Source organism: Pecten maximus, chromosome 16 (genome assembly GCF_902652985.1).
Source record: "Pecten maximus chromosome 16, xPecMax1.1, whole genome shotgun sequence".
NCBI classification, from domain to species: Eukaryota; Metazoa; Mollusca; class Bivalvia; order Pectinida; family Pectinidae; genus Pecten; species Pecten maximus.
Window position 1 is genome coordinate 36,697,505 of NC_047030.1, and position 16,886 is coordinate 36,714,390.

General features: G+C 39.1%; 2 protein-coding genes and 1 long non-coding RNA gene across 7 annotated transcripts in view; 1 reads left to right on the forward strand and 2 right to left on the reverse strand.

Moving 5' to 3' along the window:
- The window catches only part of LOC117314740, a gene marked incomplete in the record, with an annotated part of 896,274 nt that overhangs the window by 750,731 nt on the left and 128,657 nt on the right, over positions 1-16,886 (reverse strand).
- The window catches only part of LOC117314739, a 439,277-nt gene that overhangs the window by 416,888 nt on the left and 5,503 nt on the right, over positions 1-16,886 (forward strand). For 2 of the 4 annotated variants that reach the window (XM_033868827.1, XM_033868828.1), the window contains exons 6-8: positions 11,049-11,111; positions 13,112-13,174; positions 15,546-15,608. In XM_033868827.1, the coding sequence (XP_033724718.1) occupies positions 11,049-11,111; positions 13,112-13,174; positions 15,546-15,608 (189 nt within the window). Of the gene's footprint in view, positions 1-5,455; positions 6,113-9,231; positions 9,286-11,048; positions 11,112-13,111; positions 13,175-15,545; positions 15,609-16,886 lie in introns of all 4 variants that reach the window. The other 2 variants (XM_033868829.1, XM_033868830.1) reach the window with 2 other exon arrangements.
- LOC117314772 lies at positions 606-2,362 on the reverse strand. 2 transcript variants are annotated; one of them, XR_004529591.1, is made up of 3 exons: positions 2,255-2,362; positions 1,649-2,188; positions 606-1,343 (listed from the first exon to the last, which is right to left on the reverse strand). It is a non-coding gene; the product is annotated as an uncharacterized LOC117314772 (long non-coding RNA). The 2 variants fall into 2 exon arrangements; XR_004529590.1 differs by having other exon boundaries at positions 1,546-2,188.

Below are 16,886 nucleotides of genomic sequence, written 5' to 3' on the forward strand. Positions count from 1 at the left end.
TCGAAAATTAGTCGTGCTTTCTATCCACTGATTATTATCACATACCCCATCACCCCATTAAATGTTGATCAGTATCTCCATGACTTAAACGACATCACAGCATCAAGGTCGAAGTTAAAGGTCAAAGGCCACCCTTTTACAATAAAAGTTGATGTATCACGATATCTCCTGTTCGACAGATTTGGTTCATATCTATACCATAGCATCACACCATTAATTTCTACTCTTGACTTAAACGAAAAACAAACAAAAAACTGCTATATATGTGAAATCTCATACAACCCTGGGCATTTTGATTTGATTGTTGAAGGAGTTGGTGGTATCTGTATGCGAATCCATTATTAGACAAGTGGTTAAAGGGTTGGGATAAATCTGTGTGGGCCCATTGGTGAAGGGGTTGGGTATATCTGTGTGGTCCATTTGTGAAGGGATTAGGGTAAATCTGTGTTGGCCCATTGGTAAAAGAGTCAGGGGTTCTGTTTGGACCCATTGGTGAAAGGGTTTGGTATGTCTGTGTGGGTCCATTGGTGAATGGGTTGGGTTAATATCTTATAATAGCCACCACTGACTTTGCTTTCATTTGTTGTTATCTATGTGTGCATAGCCTCTACCTCTATGTCACTCATCCTCTCGATAACCTCTACCTCTATGTCACTCATCATCCCCATAGCCTCTACCTCTATGTCACTCATCCTCCCCATAGCCTCTACCTCTAGGGTCACTCATCCTCCCCATAGCCTCTACCTCTATGTCACTCATCCTCCCCATAGCCTCTACCTCTATGTCACTCATCCTCTCCATAACCTTTACCTCTATGTCACTCATCCTCCCCATAGCCTCTACCTCTAGGGTCACTCATCCTCCCCATAGCCTCTACCTCTATGTCACTCATCCTCCCCATAGCCTCTACCTCTATGTCACTCATCCTCCCCATAGCCTCTACCTCTAGGGTCACTCATCCTCCCCATAGCCTCTACCTCTATGTCACTCATCCTCCCCATAGCCTCTACCTCTATGTCACTCATCCTCCCCATAACCTTTACCTCTATGTCACTCATCCTCCCCATAGCCTCTACCTCTATGTCACTCATCCTCCCCACAGCCTCTACCTCTATGTCACACCTTCCCTCCATAGCGTCTACCCCTCTACCACACTTCCCCTCCATAGCCCCTACACTTCTGCCACACCTTTCCCTCCAAAGCCCCTACACCTCTGCCACACTTCCCCTCCAAAGCCCCTACACCTCTGCTACACTTCCCCTCCATAGCCCCTACACCTCTGCCACACTTCCCCTCCAAAGCCCCTACACCTCTGCCACACTTCCCCTCCAAAGCCCCTACACCTCTGCTGCACTTCCCCTCCATAGCCCCTACACCTCTGCCACACTTCCCCTCCATAGCCCCTACACCTCTGCTACACTTCCCCTCCATAGCCCTTACACCTCTGCCACACTTCCCCTCCAAAGCCCCTACACCTCTGCCACACTTCCCCTCCATAGCCTCTATCTACCTTTCTGCCACACTTCCCCTCCATAGCCCCTACACCTCTGCCACACTTCCCCTCCAAAGCCCCTACACCTCTGCCACACTTCCCCTCCATAGCCTATATCTACCTTTCTGCCACACTTCCCTTCCATAGCCCCTACACCTCTGTCACACTTCCCCTCCAAAGCCCCTACACCTCTGCCACACTTCCCCTCCATAGCCCCTACACCTCTGCCACACTTCCCCTCCATAGCCCCTACACCTCTGCTACACTTCCCCTCCATAGCCCTTACACCTCTGCCACACTTCCCCTCCAAAGCCCCTACACCTCTGCCACACTTCCCCTCCATAGCCTCTATCTACCTTTCTGCCACACTTCCCCTCCATAGCCCCTACACCTCTGCCACACTTCCCCTCCAAAGCCCCTACACCTCTGCCACACTTCCCCTCCATAGCCTATATCTACCTTTCTGCCACACTTCCCCTCCATAGCCCCTACACCTCTGCCACACTTCCCCTCCATAGCCCCTACACCTTTGCCACACTTCCCCTCCAAAGCCCCTACACCTCTGCCACATTTCCCCTCCAAAGCCCCTACACCTCTGCCACATTTCCCCTCTAAAGCCCCTACACCTCTGCCACACTTCCCCTCCAAAGCCTCTATCTACCTTTCTGCCACACTTCCCCTCCATAGCCCCTACACCTCTGCCACACTCCCCCTCCAAAGCCCCTACACCCCTGCCACACTTCCCCTCCATAGCGCCTACACCTCTGCCACACTTCCCCTCCAAAGCCCCTACACCTCTGCCACACTTCCCCTCCATAGCCCCTACACCTCTGCCACACTTCCCCTCCATAGCCCCTACACCTCTGCCACACTTCCCCTCCATAGCCCCTACACCCCTGCCACACTTCCCCTCCATAGCCCCTACACCTCTGCCACACTTCCCCTCCAAAGCCCCTACACCTCTGCCACACTTCCCCTCCATAGCCCCTACACCTCTGCCACACTTCCCATCCATAGCCCCTACACCTCTGCCACACTTCCCCTCCAAAGCCCCTTCACCTCTGCCACACTTGCCCTCCAAAGACTCTACACCTCTGCCACACCTTTCCCCCCAAAGCCTCTATCTACCTTTCTGTCACACCTTCCCCTCCAAAGCCCCTACACATCTGTCGTTCCTTTCCCTACATAGCCATTACCCCTATTTCACACTTCCCATTTGTCACCCCTCCCCTCCATAATCCCAATCTCTCTACCACACCTTTCCCTTTCATAGCCTTTTCCCATCTAGGACTATCCTCGCAAATACGTAGTGTGTAATCTGTGGGTGCCATCAAAAGAGCAATCTTTTTATATCCGGCAGTCCAATTGTGTAACTCTGAATGGCAATACAACTTGTATAAAGGAGGTGAAGAAATCCACTTGCCGCACGTCTCAGCAACCAAAACTTGAGTTCGGGCAAGAAAAAAATGTTTGTACACTTGCCATGGATAAACATGATATTTCTATCTCTAACATGATTTTCATGTTCGATCTCTTGAATTCTGTGTGATTAGGAATTTACACTTGAAATTTTTGATGTGGGAAAAGTTGGTCACTGGTGGACCTTTTGTGAAAATGTGAAAATAACAGAAACTGCATCAGAAGTATGAAATAATTTGAGAAAGCGGTTGCTTGCAGTTATACGTGAATAGCTATATTCTTAATAGGCAAAGGATAGATTTATTTAAAGTGTAAAACGTTCTTTGTTTATCAAAACAGGAAGGTTTTTTTTTTGTCTTTTAGTGTTTTCTGGGTATTTAGGTTTTCGGGGGTAAATCATGCTGCTGGATTTGTGTGACTAATATTCAGAGAGAAATTTGGACTGGAATTCAGGAATTAAGAACAAATTAAGAAAAAATTAAGAAAAAATTACAAAACATTACTGCAATTCAAATGAGAATACATTTTCTTTTCTTTCAAATTATGGATGACTAAATCACAACACGTGGTGACTATATCACAATACTGGGTGACTATATCACAATACTGGATAACTATATCACAATACTGGGTGACTATATAACAATACTCAATGACTATATAACAATACTCGATGACTATATAACAATACTCAATGACTATACACAATACAGGGTGACTATATCACAATTCTGAGTGACTATATCACAATACTGGGTGATCATATCACAATACTGGGTGACTATATCACAATACTGGGTGACTATATCACAATACTGGATGACTATATCACAATACAGGGTGACTATATCACAATACTGGGTGACTATATCACAATACTGACTGACTATATCACAATACTGGGTGACTATACATAATACTGGGTGATTATATCACAATACTCGGTGAACATATCACAATACTGGATGACTATATCACAATACTGGGTGACTATATCACAATACTGGGTGATCATATCACAATACTGAGTGACTATATCACAATACTGGGTGATCATATCACAATACTGGGTGACTATATCACAATACTGGGTAACTATCACAATACTGGATGACTATATCACAATACAGGATGACTATCACAATACTCGGTGACTATATCACAATACTGACTGACTACATAATACAGGTAGACTATATCACAATACTCGGTGACTATATCACAATACTGACTGACTATACATAATACAGGTAGACTATATCACAATACTGGATGACTATATCACAATACTGGGTGACTATATCACAATACTGGGTGACTATGTCACAATACTGGGTGACTATGTCACAATACTGGGTGACTATATCACAATACTGGGTGATTATATCACAATACTGGGTGACTATACATAATACTGGGTGATTATATCACAATACTCGGTGAACATATCACAATACTGGGTGACCATATAACAATACTGGATGACTATATCACAATACTGGTGATTATATCACAATACTGGTTGACTATATCACAATACTGGGTGACTTTATCACAATACAGGGTGACTATATCACAATACTGGGTGACTATACACAATACTTGGTGAACATATCACAATACTTGGTGACTATACACAATACTGGGTGACTATATCACAATGCTGGGTGACCATATAACAATACTGGGTGATTATATCACAATACTCGGTGAACATATCACAATACTGGATGACTATATCACAATACTGGGTGACTATATCACAATACTGGGTGACTATATCACAATACAGGGTGACTATATCACAATACTTTGTGATTATATCACAATACTGGGTGACTATCACAATACTTGGTGAACATATCACAATACTGGGTGATTATATCACAATACTGGGTGACCAAATCACAATACTGGGTGACCATATAACAATACTTGGTGACCATATAACAATACTGGGTGATTATATCACAATACTGGGTGACCATATAACAATACTGGGTTACTATATCACAATACTTTGTGATTATATCACAATACTGGGTGACTATATCACAATACTTGGTGAACATATCACAATACTGGGTGATTATATCACAATACTGGGTGACTATATCACAATACTGGGTGAACATATCACAATACTGGTTGACTATATAACAATACTGGGTGACTATATCACAATACTGGGTGACTATATCACAATACTTGGTGAACATATCACAATACTGGGTGACTATATCACAATACTCGGTGACTATATCACAATACGAGGTGACTATATCACAATACTGGGTGACTATATAACAATACTGGGTGATTATATCACAATACTGGGTGACTATATCACAATACTGGGTGACTATATAATAATACTGATGACTATAACACTAATAGGGTGTATACTACAATATTTTTATTGTCTTTCAAGTCAGATGACTATTCAGGTCCTTCTGTGCCTCTTGTTAGGTCATTTCACCTGAAGGATCGTATAATGATCAATCTTGAATAAAAAATAAATAATACAATCCCTCTTTTTTCCAGCTTTGTGATCCTGTTTTCCTCCAGCCTGCCACGGTTTCAAAATGGCCAGCAAGTATTGCTCAAGTACTGAAACCACAAATTTCGCGAGACTGTCTCGACTTATTGTTGATGTCTGTTGTGATGTTCTAAGGGCTGTGCTGAAAGCAAAAATACCTCCTCCTGGACTTAATGCCTTTCTCCAGAGTCAAAGGGTTCATCTTTTCAAAAGTCTTGAATACCGCCAACAGCAGCTCCTGTTCCCACCAGGTGGAGTGTTTACCGGTACCCTGGAGGATTTAGACTTCTCCCTTATATACAGACTAATCCGTAACCTCCAGGGTATCAACATTCCACCTCATACAAAGGGTTGGGGCAAGTCACCAGACAAGACAGACCGGTCCCTAGCAGCTAATATTGACAGGTTGAGAATCCAACGGAATGAAGCTTATGGACACCTCCCGACAGCATCACTTTCTGGTACAGACTTTAAAGATAAATGGGACTTGGTCCGCCAAATTATCTTTGAGATAGAACAAGGTGCTCTGACAGGAAATACATACGTGACAGCAGTGGACAACCTATTGACCGTAAGCATGGACCCTGATACAGAGAATGAGTATATAGAGAAACTGAGGAAACAACAAGACGATTTTGAGGCCTTTGTTGAGGACATTAAAGGTAAGATTTATGTCATTTGTCCTCTACCGGTCAAACCAGAGTGAACTATAGTTTTCATCATACGTACGTACGTAGCACCAATATGTGTCAGCTCCCTAGGGCTTCATTCCCTTTGATGAAACTTCACGCAAACACAAAAGTTTAAGGTCACCATTGCTATTTTAGGAGGTGGGGGGAGGGGGGGGGGGGGGGGGGGGGGGGGGGGCAGTAGGGGACATATATTGCTTAAGTAATATCCAGTATGCTTGTTTATCCCCGACTTTTTACTGGTAGCGATAGAAACAACACTGTGTACTGTAAAGAATGAATGGACTAGCTGTGAGGTGGAGAATTGGTTTCAACATTTGATCTGTTTGTTAAGTGAAATTAACATATTAGAATTAACTCATCAGGAGTGAGACATACAGGTTAAAGTGCCATCATTTAAGTAGATACTTGATTTAGTCGAGTCAGTATTAGTTGAACTCACTAGTTGTGAGACTGATCGTGAAAACTAAATGGCCGATAGGTGGCTGTCTTAGATTATTACATTTCAAATGTATCTCTATTTCTATACTAGAATGAAAGGATTCTTCACCTATAGTCATAGTGCTTTATCCGTTGTTGCTGTCCGCCATGCGTAAACCTTTCACATTTAAACTTTTTTAAGTTCTTCGGCTGGAATTCAGCTCAAACTTATCTGAAATAATCCCGAGGTGGTACTGACCAAGTGCTGGCTACCACCTTAAAACCCTTATTTAATCTTCTCCAGTTCCGCCGAGAATTGGTTCGGTTGTAGAAAAGGGCCCTTCCTCACCTGCCAGTATTCTAATTTTGTTTTTTAAAGTCGTTGACATTGCAGCTACGTTGGCCATTTTTGCAACATGATTGCCCAATCATGGATTTCCAAAACAACATCTATTTTAAGCTTCTCAAGTTCCACGAGTAGAATTCAACCTTTACTTGCCCTGATAGTCCTCACCAATTATTGCTATCTTTTGGGTCTGTCTGAAATCCAAGATGGCTGTCATGACCTCCACCTTAAAAACATATCTTAAACCTCTCCAGTTCTACTGGTATCATTGAACTTGAAATTGGTGGGAATGTTTAGAAAGAGAAGCTGAAATAGAAATAGAATTGATATTTCTTGGCCTTTTAGAATGTTTGCCATGATAACCATATGAAGGCCATTTTTTAACATAATTGCGCAATCATGGTATTCGGAATCACACTTATTTTTAACTTCTCAAGTTCCACCTTTGGGATTTAGCTCAAATTCTCCTGAAATGATCATGAGATGGTCCTGACCAAGTGTTTTCATTTTTTGGGTCTGTCGAATATACCCAAGATGGCCACAAGGACGCCATCTTTACAAACACATTTTGAACTTTTTCAGTTCAATTGGTGTTATCAAGCTGAAAATTGGTGAGGATGTAAAGAATAGGAAGCCAAAAAGTGTTTTTATTCTTCTGCCCGATTAAAACACTGCAGCTACGGCGGCCATTTTGTAACATGATTGTGCAATCATGGTATTCCTGAACAACACATAATTTTAACTTCTCAAGTACAAATAGTGGAATTCAGCTCAAACACACCTGAGTACGAGACGGATATTTTTCAAACTTCATATACAGGTTCTGATTTGCCTGTAGTATGTTGGGATAAAGGGCTACCAATTTTGTTCAAGTGAATGACCACTTGTCAAACAGGCTAAAATCATTAAATGACTTCTTCTCAATAACCAAGAGGCCCATGGAATTGATATTGGGTCAGTAACATGCTGAGTTGAAGGGCTACACAGACTGTTCAAAGAAATAACCATGATCTTCAATGAAGGTAACAAGGGTCAAATAGGCTGTAATCTTTAAACGACTTTTAAATAACCAAGAAGACCACGGAGTTGATATTTGGTCAGTAGAATGCTGGGTTGAAAGACTACCAGGATTGCTAAAATAAATGACCTTGAACTACATTCAAGATCGCCAGGTTAGATAGGCTAAAATCTTTAAACGACTTCTTAAAAAAAGAAATACCAGGAGACCTGATATGGCATTTGTAGTAGGCTGGGATGAACAACTACCAAGTTTCTTCAAATAAATGAACTTGACTGACATTCAATGTGATTGTCACATGGGTCAAATAGGCTAAAATCTTTAAATGACTTCTGCTCAATAACCAAGAGGCCCAGGGGCTTGATATTGCATCTATAGCCTACTTGGGTAAAGCACTACAAGGTTTGTTCAAATAAATGACCTTCATTTGCATAGTTAAGGTCGCAGTTGTCAAAAAGGCTAAAATCTTTGAAAACTTCTTATCAATAACCAAGAGGCCCATTGAGTTGATATTGGGTCAGTAGCATGCTGGGTTGAAGCGCTACCTAGATTTTTTAAAGGAATGACCTTGACCTACATTGAAGGTCACACGAATCAAATAGTCTGAACTCTTTAAACGGCTTTTTCACAGATGCCCAGAGAGTTGATATTGGGTCAGTACCATACTGGTTTTAAAGGCTTGTTCGAAGGAATGACTTTCATTTCAAGGCACACAGTCAAATAGGCTAAAATCTTTTAACAACTTCTCAATAACGAAGAAGCCTGGTGTCGGATATCGGTCTGTAGCATGAAGAACTTCCAAAATTTATTCAAATTAATGATATTGACCTTCATTCAATGTCATAGGGGTCAAATAAAATATCCAAAAGGTCCAGAAATCTGATATTTGGCTTGTAGCATGCTTGGGTGAACGACTAGAAAATTTGTTCAAATGAATAGCCTTTTGAAAAAGTTAGATTGGCGAAAATATTTATCAGACACCTTTTCTTAATTATGTTTATGTATAAAAAGGATCACTTGGTAGCAGGTGAGGGATTCGGGCCCATTGGACCCTTGTTTGACTCACCTGCCTCAATGTGTTCCCACTCAGATCTTTTCCAACTGACATGTCTGTCAATACAACAGCATATTTAAGGCAGAGGACAGCAATGTCAAATTTTGAACTGTTGAAGATTGTATGATTGAAAGACCCCGGATGTTGTGTAAAGATATGAGTGTATTTATAATAGATACATGTATGTGATGCTTCACATCATCAACTTCCATATTATCCACAATGATAAACAAGCATATTTTTTGTCTTTTCAGGGGCAGTCAGTGATGTCACAGCCCGACTTGACATGACGGTGGATGAAATAAAAGGTATGATATAATTAAAAAAAATAATCACATGTTTCCTTCCTTCCCCTATCTGTAAATATGTGTCTATTTAAAGCTCTTTCTTGAAAAATATTTGAAGGTCATTTTTAGGCTTTATAATAAGGTTCCCCTCAATAGCTTATTTAAATTCAAGTCTGACCCAGGGAGGAAAATGGCTGACATGCAGTCATTTTAGATTTTGACCTTTGAAGTGTGTAGATTGTTATAACTGCCTCTTGGAGTACCCTGAGAAAAACCCATTTGGTTAAGCAGAAGTTATTCCAAGTACAGAATGGATATTTTTCAAACATCATATACAGGTTCTGATTGGTCACTTGTTTTATGCATTAAATTAAGTGTTTGAAATGGAAATGAAAATGCTGACAGGCGGCCATCTTGGGTTCTGAAGTTGAAAATTGTTATCACCATTTCGTGAGAAGTACTTGAAGATAGTTCAAAATTTGATGTGTAAATTCCTACCGATCCCTAGTTGTGCCTATTTAATTTCATGGGTGACCCGAAAAATGAAATAGCTGATACAGGTGGCCACCATGGATTTGGATTTGAGTTGTAAATTTGTTATTGCTATTTCAAGAAGTTTTTAGGTCACTTGAAACAAAGTCTCAAGTGACCTATTGTCATCCCTTTTGTCTGTCGTGCGTCACAATGTATATTTTTGACTTCTCAAATAACCAAGAGACCCAGAGTCATGATAAAATGGGCCTGTAGTATGCTCGGATAAAGGGCTACCAACTTTGTTCAAATGAATGACCTTGACTTGCATTCAAGGTCACAGTTGTCAAACAGGCTAAAATCTTTAAATGACTTCTTCTCAATAACCAAGAGGCCCATGGAGTTGATATTGGGTCAGTAACATGTTGAGTTAAAGTGCTACCAAGATTGTTTAAAGGAATGACTTTGACCTTCAATGAAGTTCACAGGGGTCAAACAGACTGTTATCTTTAATTGACTTCTCAATAACCAAGAAGCCCATGGAGTTGATATTGGGTCAGTAGCATGCTGTGTTGAAAGGCTTCCAAGATTGTTCAAAGAAATGACCTTGACCTATATTGAAGGTCATAGGAGTCAAATAGGCTGAAATCTTGAAATGTCTTCTTCTCAATAATTAAGAGGACAATGGAATTGATATTGGGTCGGTGGCATGCTTGGTTGAAAGGCTCCCATGTTTGTTCAAAGGAATGACCTTGACTTCAAGATCACTTGAGTCAAATAGGCTAAAATCTTTAAACAACTTCTTAATAATGAAGAAGCCATGGGTCGAATATCGGTCTGTAGCATGTTTGGGTGAAGGACTAGAAGATTTGTTCAAATGAATGACCTAGACCATGGTTTAATTTTGAAAAAGGTAAATTGGGGAACATATTTATAAGACACCTTTTCAAATAACCGAGAGGCCTGAGATCTTATTACTGGTCTCTGATGCACTTGTTTTAGTTGACATTAATGTATAAAGAGGATCACTGGATAGCAGGTGAGGGATTCGGGCCCATTGGGCCTTGTTTGACTCACCTGCCCTTATGTGTTCGCACTCAGATTTTTTCCAACTGACTTGTCTGTCAATACAACAGCAATTTAGGGCAGAGGAAAGAAAATATCAAATTTTGAACTGTTGAAGATTGTATGATTGAAGGACCCCGGATGTTGTGTATAGATATGAGTGTATCTATGATAGATATATGATACTTCACATCATCAACTTCCATATTATCCACAATGATATACATGCATATTGTTTGTCTTTTCAGGGGCAGTCAGTGATGTCACAGCCCGACATAACACGACGGCAAGATATGTTGATGACATAAAAGGTATGATATAATTAAAACAATAAAGGATCATGATATTTCCTTCCTCGCCCATCTGTAAATACAGTCGAACCTGTCATATGTGACCTTCCAAGGGAGTCAATAAAAAAGGTAACATATGACAGGTGGTCTCTTAATCCAGGTTCAAAGAAAATGACCCGAAAAGGAAAGTTCATAATTATACTGCCACATATGTAATATTTATCAGCTACAAGTATAAGTACATACATGTACTGTATATGAAAAGGAATTACCTCAGTCATCAATTAAGATTGTGAATATAATCAAATCTGTAAGAGACCTCTTGAGGAAAACGAAAGAAAAAAAGAAAAAAAGAAAAGAAAAATCACTATTCACTTAATGAAATAAAATGCTTATAATAATGAACAATATATGTAGTACAACATTTATTTTTTTAAATTTAATTCAGTTTCTTTTATTTTCATTAATATATACAATGTATATGTATTTGAATTCTTTTAGCATGTTACAATAATTCTTTTTTTATTTTAAAATACAAACAATAATCAAAGAGTTTGAATGATTATTTCCAGTACCGGATACATTTAAAAAAAAAAAAAAAAAAAATTTTTTTTAACATAAATTTCAGTTAAACAGTAAGTTTTTTCGCCATATCGGATGATATCCCATCGCCTTCTTTCATTCTTTAGGAGTAAAGTACAGTTTCGTTCATTTTTGGGTGTTATCAGGGCAAAGATAGTAAATTCAATACATTTTTTGAGACATAATAAGACATTTCATGCATTTCTGAAGTATTTTTTAATCTTTAAAAGCAGACAAGTTCGTCCGGTTTCTTCTTGATTAGGACTTCTGCTTCCGTTTTAAAACTCGGAAAGTCGCTGAATAAAGTCGCTTTTCAGCATTTGGGGCACGGAAATGATGGTCGTTAGTCGTGTCTGACAGGTAGTCGCTTAATTCAGGTCACTAGTATAGTAAATAACGTTGGGAAGAAAAAATACGGTCGCATATGAAAGGAAGTCGTTTAATTCAGTTGGTCGCTAAGGCAGGTTTGACTGTATGTCTATTTATAGCTCTTTCTTGAGAAGTATTCAAACGATATTTGGCATGCTGTATGATAAGGTTCCTCTCAATAGCTTAAGTTCATTGAATTTTGAGTCTGACTCATGGATCAAAATGGATGCATGACATTCAGTCATTTTGGATTCTGACCATTGAAGTTTGTAGATTATCTTTATCTCTTGGGGAGAAGACCCACATGTTGTTATTTTTCAGCCTCGTAAAAACTCTATGGCAGCCACGGTGGCCATTTTGTAACATAATTAATTGCACAATCATGGTTTTCCTGAACAACACCTATTTCAAACTTCACAGATCTTTAAAGTCAGATGACCGTTAAGGCCCATGGGCCTCTTGCTTTATAGATCTTTCTATAATTTCAAGTAGGTTCCCCTTGTACAGGTTGACGTTGAGAAAGCTAAGGAAGGAGAAAAGATCACTCTTGCATAGACCCAATTAAGATCATTGCATGAATTTGAAAAGAAACACAAGATGATTCATGCTCATTGGACTTTATTAATTGACACCATGTGATTCATGCTCAATGGTCTTCATTAATTGACACCATGTGATCCATGCTCAATCGACTTCATTAATTGACACCATGTGATTCATGCTCAATCGACTTCATTAATTGACACCATGTGATTCATGCTCAATGGACTTTATTAATTGACACCATGTGATTCATGCTCAATGGACTTTATTAATTGACACTTACAGCCCGCAGCTTTTGAGCAATTTGGGTTTCAGCATCCTTGGGTCAAAATCGAGGTCACTGTTACTATAAATACATTTTCTACATCCTCATTATACCAACATCACTATTACATCTAATTGTCCTGAAACATTACAAACTTACAGCTGTGATATCTTTAATAAATTTACATTTAGATGTCTTGTTTATCATTCAGTACATGTACTTTGATATTCAGTCGCCACATTGATATTGTTTGTCTTTTCAGAGGAAATGAACAATGCCAAAGGAAGACAAGAAACGTTGACAACCGATATGGGTAACATGAAGGGTAAGATATGAATGGAAGGCCTAACAAGTCCAATAACTTGGAAATGGTTGTATTCATGAATACAAGAAAGATAACATTTTTAGCCCACCATCATCAAATGGTGGGCTGATCAAATCGCTCTTCGTCCAGCGTCTGGCCATCCATCCTTTCATCTGTCCATCCTAAAACAACTTATTTTACCACTATTTCTCAGAAAGATATTCATGGATCTTTCTCAACTTTCATTTCTATGTTCCCCTTGGTCCCTAGGCAGCCATCTTGGATTTTGACAATTGAGGTTTGTTATCGCTATTTCTGAGAAAGCACTGAAAGGAATCTTTCTCAAATTTCATATGTAGGTTCCCCTTGATCCCTCATGTTGCATTTTGGGACAATCTGAAAACAACATGGCCGACAGGCAGCCATTATCACTAAATCTCAAATTTAATATAAAGGTTCCCCTTGTTTAAAAAGTACTGGAGGGATGTCTCTCAATTTACACAGATTAGTAAAGGAAAGGGGAAAATAGAGAGATCATTCTGACATGGAACCTATAAAGATAGTTCAGTAGTGGGCATCAAGATCCCTCTGGGATCTCTTGTTTAATTAAGAGGAAGAAGAGAAAAGATCAGCCTTAAAATTATCCAATAAAGGTCACCCTCTGGTCTTTTAAAAAATTCCTTTTGAATACTTAAAGTATAAGGGTAATGGTATGTGTTCAAATCTTTCACTGACTTCAGAAAATATCACTTACCACTGATGACGATTCAGGTCGATGGTCTACATCAAGATCCATCTGTGATGTTGTGTTTAGATGTTAGAGTATTTATAATAGATACAACATCAACTTCAATATTTAGTTTGTACACGCATGTGGGTTAATGTTGCATTTATAATTAAAAAGAACAAAAAACGTCATGTTTTAACATAAATTCAATATTTAATGATTTCCCGGTTAGTTCTGTTTGTTTTCTTGGTCGGATTTTAATGTTAGGTGTCCAACGTCTTTATCGGGATGTTTTCGTCGTTCCTCGTGTTCTCGCGTGGTCACGTGACCGGCACGAAGGACTACATTAACACTTGGTCAGTAAATATGGCCAGAGCACCCGACCAACGTATTTTGTCGTACAAACAAATATGATACACTTATTCATCGTGCTAAGAAACCGAGAAAAAGTGCTGTACATTCTTCTATTTATTCAAGTATGGTTACATAACGGCGTTATAAACTGGTGTTAATTGAAGAAGTGCCGATTAATTGACTACTTTTTAAGTAATTTTGACGATGTTTGTCATTTTCGTAAGAATGTACAGCACTTTTCGTTGTTCTCATACAATTACCTTCACGCTCTTACCTGTTTCATAAGTATTGATTTAGGGTAGTCGGGTGCTCTAGGACGATTCATAGAGCAAGTGTTAATGTTCATTCTCCAATATTGGAACTCTTCAGTGTTTCAAGTATCGAAATCGGCATATAGAAACGAACAAACGTTAATAAACGAATGCAATGGATCGTAATTAATTCAATTAATTATTTACAGATGATTTCCAAAGACATAATGTATAGTTAGAAGTTTTCGGCTGTACACATGCAAGTTTGTAAATTCGTCACTGTGATGAAACCACCGTCCTCGTCGTTGCCATGACAGCCGATGGAAGCTGCGATCACGAATGCACTGGCAAAGTGAAAGTTGAAGTATTTTTCGCAACATGCGGTTTAAACTTAAAATTACATTCACACCTCATATTGATTGGGGTTGTTTAATCATACCTGATCAATTGAATTATCAGAAAACTAACAAAAACACTAAAAAACACAGAATGAAGCCTTCGTGTCAGGCAGTGCAGACACAACGCGGGATCTGTAAACAATGTGACGTCATTGGAATGTACAAGTTGCAACAATGTACAACAATGTATATTTTACATGAATACACTAATAAGCAACAAAACGGGACGCAACATTAATCCACATGCGCAGTGATATATGTTTGTCTTTGTGTAGGGAGAGACAGCTTAAATAGTAGGAAATGCTATTGTGATATGAAAGTATTTTGCTGTGATTACTGAAATATAAGTGAGAGAACAGGCCCTTTGCACCTCTTGTAATAAATACAGGATACTTGATGTTTTACTACATTAATTTCAATATTAAGTCTGTACAATGACATATGTTTGTATTTATAGCAGAAGTCAGTCTGTACAATGACATATGTTTGTATTTATAGCAGAAGTCAGTCTGTACAATGACATATGTTTGTATTTATAGCGGAAGTCAGTCTGTACAATGACATATGTTTGTATTTATAGCAGAAGTCAGTCTGTACAATGACATATGTTTGTATTTATAGCAGAAGTCAGTCTGTACAATGACATATGTTTGTATTTACAGCGGAAGTCATTGACATGAAGGGCAGGCAAGACACCCTATCAAAAGATGTGGATACCTTAAAGGGTAAGATATGTTTGATGTAGATACAAAAATGATATAAATGGAGGGTCCAGCAAGTCCAGTAATTTGGAAAAGATATATTTGCTTGATGGTCATGAAAAGATGAATGCCAAAGATTATGTTTACACCCAAAAGGACTTATTCATTGAATCATCACATAGGAAATGGTAGAACTATGCTTTATATAAATATAGTAAATAGATACACTGATGCTTAAAATAATAAGGCACCCACGAACACTAACTCTATAAAAATAAAGACCAATAACTTTTTAGGCGGCCATCATGTGATAATGGGCTATTAAAATTGTCCTATATCTGTGGTCCATGGTCCATCGTCTATAAACAATCATCGTTATCACTATTTTTAGGTCCTCTGACCCAATGGCCTGGTCAGGATGACCTATAGTCATTGTAATATGTACATATCCCACGTGCGTAATCTTTTCACATTTCAAACTTCTTCTCAAGTTTCACCATTGGGTCTGATCTCTAACTTGTTTGAAATGATCCCGAGATGGTCAAGTGTTGTTATTTTCTTAGGTCAGTCTGAAATCCAAAATGGCCGCACTGGCAGCCATCTTGAAAAACACATTTTAAACTTCTGCTCCAGTTACACTGGAACCATTGAGCTGAAAATTGGTAGGAATGTTAAGGAAGTAGAGCCGATAAAGTGCCATTATTTTTCGACCTCGTAAAATCTTTGACATGGCAGTCATTACGGCCATTTTGTTACATGATTGCGCAATCATCAATTTCTGAACAACACCTAGCTATTTCAAAATTCTCAAGTTCCACCATTGGGATTCAACTCAAACTTGGCCACAATGATTCTGAAATGGTCCTGTACAAGTTTTTGTTATTTTTCGGGTTGGACTGAAATCCAAGATATGGCCAACAGTGCCACTCTACTGGCTACCGAGTATGTATGCTACAACAGTGCAAGGGTTTTTAGAGTCATATGACCCATGGGCCTCTGGTTTGAAAAGTATAAAGGTGGGATAAGATAAAAGTTATATTAAACACAATATGATATTAATGAGTGTGATGTTTCGATGACTTAACTGTCACCTTAACCAGACTAATGACCAATGTCCGAGACACTACATATGTCATTACCCACATGGAGAAAATGTTCCAGAGTACAGGAAAGATATTTTTTCAAACTTCACAAAACAAAATGGCCTACAGGTGGCCATCTTGGATTTTGTCAATTGAAGTTTGTTATCGCTACTTCTTAAAAGTACTGGATGGATATTTATCAAACTTTACAGGAAGTTCC